The sequence below is a fragment of the Palaemon carinicauda genome, chromosome 11 (assembly GCF_036898095.1).
Source record: "Palaemon carinicauda isolate YSFRI2023 chromosome 11, ASM3689809v2, whole genome shotgun sequence".
Classification (NCBI taxonomy): Eukaryota; Metazoa; Arthropoda; class Malacostraca; order Decapoda; family Palaemonidae; genus Palaemon; species Palaemon carinicauda.
The window spans coordinates 147,294,482-147,299,016 of NC_090735.1; the positions used below are offsets into that span (position 1 = coordinate 147,294,482).

The window sequence follows — 4,535 nt, forward strand, 5'->3', positions numbered from 1 at the left end:
ATAATAATAATAATAATAATAATAATAATAATAATAATAATAATAATGTTACACTGTTCTTGGTCACTATTCACGAATATGATGGAAAACTAGAATATATTAAGATTTGATTGTAGGCAACACGTGAAATGAAAGCGTAGAAAGGAGACAAAAAACTGCTAACGGGAAAGGATAGTAATAATTCTACATTCATATCCGTAAAGAAAATCAAGAGAAGAGTAAGTTTTCATGTCTTGTTGGTTAATGAAGTGATCTGTGTAGTAAATTAGACAGGGTTTCTCACATCTTAGACAATGAATAGATCACATTTATTAGTAGGTCTTACTTTTGACTTCGTGATTAAATCATACCCGAGTCAGTCCGTGACTTGAAAGACTGAGTCAAAGCAAAATGGAAAGTAAAGATGTATATTATTTTGTTCCTATTTTATATGATAGGAAACATAATAATGCAAGATGGCTTGAATAGTAGAAGTTTGGTTTAAAAAGGAGGGCTCAGAAATATGTGGGCAACTTATAAACTTCTTTTCCACTAAAATCCTAGATAAATAAATCTCAAGTAAAAAGACTTTTGTTAAGGGCTTTATCAATTCTCTGGTTTGAGTTGTGTTCAATTGGTATCTGTCATATCAACTCTAACCAGCAAAGTAAATAATTTACATTGCAGGTAGAGGGAATGTTTTACAGATTGAATCTTGATGTAAATTTGAAGAAAATACCAGGAAGTGACTTTTGAGGATTCAATGAAGTTGGCGAGAAAATGAGAGGTTAAATGGGCTGAAGGTCGAAAGGATTATAACTGAAATGTCTTACTATGATGATGATACTGCGTAAAGAAAAGGCCCATAATTGTGATGTTTTGAAAGATGTATTTTTTAAGCTCTATAAGATAAAGGCAACTTAGAGAGAGAGAGAGAGAGAGAGAGAGAGAGAGAGAGAGAGAGAGAGAGAGAGAGAGAGAGAGAGAGAGAGAGAGAGAGAATGCAAAATTAATTGTACTATGATTTGTAGAAGAAAAGGAAAACGTAAGTTTTTATCATAAGTGTTTTGGATTGAAATTTAACAGATGTAGGTAAGATGAAAGTCAAAGTAGATGAAAATGTATATCCCGAAATTGGCAAAGCAAGGAAGGCAGCAGAGGCCCTGCAGAAGATTTGAAAGAATAAGCGAAGCATGGATCGGAACAGAGAGAAGAGTGTCCATGCAAAAGTGAAAGTTGAAATTAATGAAAAGATTTCTGACCAAACACTACTTCGTGGAAGTAAATTCATTAAATGATATATGAAGAGTATAAGCGGAAGAAATGTTTAAAAAATACAGGGATGCATATAAGACTAGTATTGGAAAAAAGGTAGATTAGAGTGGTTTGAAGGTGTTTGATTAATTGCAGAGAATAGAGGAGAAATTTTTTAATTCAAAACTGTTTGTTTGAAAGTCCTGGTGATGGAGTGGAATGAGGGATGAAACCGAAGGGAATAGTTGAAGTAGGTATAAAATAGTGGTGAGTAGTGCAGTGTCTGCAGATGAGCAGAGATACCACGATATGAAGAGACTGACTATGAAAGTTTTTTTCCTTAAGTGGTTCATCTTTCGTGTTTCAGCAATTGCAGGATAAATATCGTTGCAAAATACTTTTAAAGATAACGGTTTATTTGTTGTACGTAAATGATATCAATGTTAAGCTGTTTACCCTAAAAAGGAGTGACTCTAATAATGAAACTACAATAAATCCATAAATCATACTTTAAGAGCTGTATCATTGATGACCTTTCTATGTAAAGTACTTCACATATCAGCTGCATCATAGATTTGTATGCATACATACATACATACATACATACGTGAATAAATTTATAACGTGTTTATATATATATATATATATATATATGTATATATATATATATATATATGTATATATATATACATATATATATATATATATATATATATTATATATATATATATATATATATATATATATATGTATATATATATATATATATATATATATATATATATATATATATATATATATTTATATATATACACATATGTGTATGCATATATATATATATATATATATATATATACATATATATATATATATATATATATACATATATATATATATATATATACATATATATATATATATATATATATATATATATATATATATATATATATATATATATATATATATATATACATATATATACGCATACATAGTACATGATTTTATATTGAAAGAGAAAGAGAAGGAGCAGAAGCTCCCTTCCAGGAAACATGACCAGAAAAGTCTTATTACAGACACCATAATTCATCCTTTTAAATGAACAGCATCAAAATATAAATAGTGACTGGAGTTGCTGGGAGTGAGGTGCTTAGGACGGATTGGGAAGAGGAGGCGAGGGGGATGAGGAGGAGAAGGAGGAGGAGGAGGAGGAGGAGGTGGAGGAAGCAGGAGGAATGAGGGAGCGTAGGAGAGGTAGGAGGAGGAGGCGAAAAAAGAATAAGACGAAGAAGAAGAGGCGTCAACGGCTGCAGCATATAAAAGGGAGTTGGACGCGCGCCGCGTTTCAGTCTAGAAGGGACATCAGCCTTTGAAAGTATGGCGTCGTGTTGGAAGATCCTCTGCGTCTTGGGTGAGTGCTTTACTTACTTTCACTTATAATGACTTTTGTTCTTCACTTATATTTACTCACGGCGATAATTTATCTTCTTACGGATTCAGATTTCAGTTCAACCGGCTATATTTCTATGACAGATTTACGTGGTTCATCATTTTACACAACTTTACTTCTCTTTCTGTCATTTAGTCCGTCGTATGTGTAATTTTTAGTGGTTTTAGATATAGATTTTTAAAATGAGTAACTTATTAATAGTAGATTTCATCTAAATACAGCTCTTTATGGTTAGTTTCCTTCAGCATAAATGACGCTAAATCTTATGAATCTGCGAGACACTGTGGAGACTCCCAATTACCTGTGAACTTGCATGACCCGCCTGCTATGTCAGCAAGGAGAGAAAGGGAGTTTGGTCTAGCGGTCTCGTTTTTTAGGCAGGAGGTCTTACAGACAGGGGTTGAAGTTACCCAGAAAGCTTATTATACATCGCATAAAATAGACAATTTGTAAAGAAATTCTGACCATATTTTCTCTGAACTTTTATCTCTAAATAACTCCTACGCATAGAAATATATTTTCAACGTTTACTTTCTATATTTATCTACCACAGATATTTCTAGTGTTACTACTTTTCAACTTGCCTATTTTTATCATTGCCCCAAGTTTATAGTTTTTAGGAAACAGGGATTAAATCTGCTAAATAAACAGTAACCAGAGGACTTATGGGCAACAATGATACAATGATAATAAGGAAATAACGTTAAAAACAGTGTATACTTTTACACAAACATACATATATACATGCATATTTTGTTAGATGGGTAGAGCCTTGACCCATAGCATGTGATCAAACCACAAAACCTTGCAAATGCAAGCCTAGTTCTCTGCAACTGAGGTATGTGTGCCTCGATACAATGATACATATATGTACAGTATATACATATATAAATATAAATATACATGTATTTACACACCCATATACCAACACACACAGACATATATATATATATATATATATATATATGTATATATATATATATATATATATATATATATATATATATATATATATATATATATATAACACTAATTAAACAACACCTGCTACAAATCAGTGAGATGTAAAACATGTCTCAACGGGTCAAAGCACAATAGGGTTTATTGTTACGGAGTTTTAGCATGGTCCAATTCATGGAGAGTTAGTTACCTGGTCATGTCTTTCTTTTGAACATTCTTTAAGATTTTCGTTCTTACTTTTCTTGATGGCTTCAGGTTGAGGTTGGGGATGCATATTCTTCAAGAATATTTATTGCTTATTATTTGGTTAATTTCCTTGAAGCTGACAAATCAAACAAGTATATATGATTGTACTTTTATAAAAAGAATTAATTGTAGATAATATAAAGACATAACATTTAATAACCATTACTGCAAATCAAGTAAGAATTGTTATTCTCTCTCTCTCTCTCTCTCTCTCTCTCTCTCTCTCTCTCTCTCTCTCTCTCTCTCGAATATTGGCATAATATTCTCCTACCAGCAAAACTACACAAAAAGCACACTCATCGCAAAAAAAAGAAAAAAAAAAAAAAAAAAAAAAAAAAAACACCTGTAGAGTTTGGCAGCTAAACTGAATCTTTAACTCCATAACCACGGTTTTCTTTACATCCATCCAGCATCACACCACATTCTAGAATTTAAGATAATATTATACTATTGCTAGTATTTCATTAAGGACATATAAGAGCAATTAGCACATCGAACAACCCGGTTTACCTGAAAGGAGTTTGATATGAGAGATGATCATTTTTTTATTCTTTAATTATCAGAATTCGCTTTCACTCTGCCAATCGGTGAGAGGTGAGAAACTGGTTGGTGATTTATCGGTTTTACGAAGCCGGTGTTTGAAACC

General features: G+C 31.8%; 1 protein-coding gene across 1 annotated transcript in view; it reads left to right on the plus strand.

Annotated features, from left to right (window-relative positions):
- Positions 1-2,515: 2,515 nt before the first annotated feature.
- Positions 2,516-4,535, plus strand: part of LOC137649837 (protein Skeletor, isoforms B/C-like) — a 41,394-nt gene continuing 39,374 nt past the window's right edge. The window contains exon 1 of the mRNA XM_068382787.1: positions 2,516-2,644. Coding sequence (XP_068238888.1) covers positions 2,611-2,644 — 34 coding nt within the window. The 5' untranslated portion in view covers positions 2,516-2,610. The remainder of the gene's footprint in view (positions 2,645-4,535) is intronic.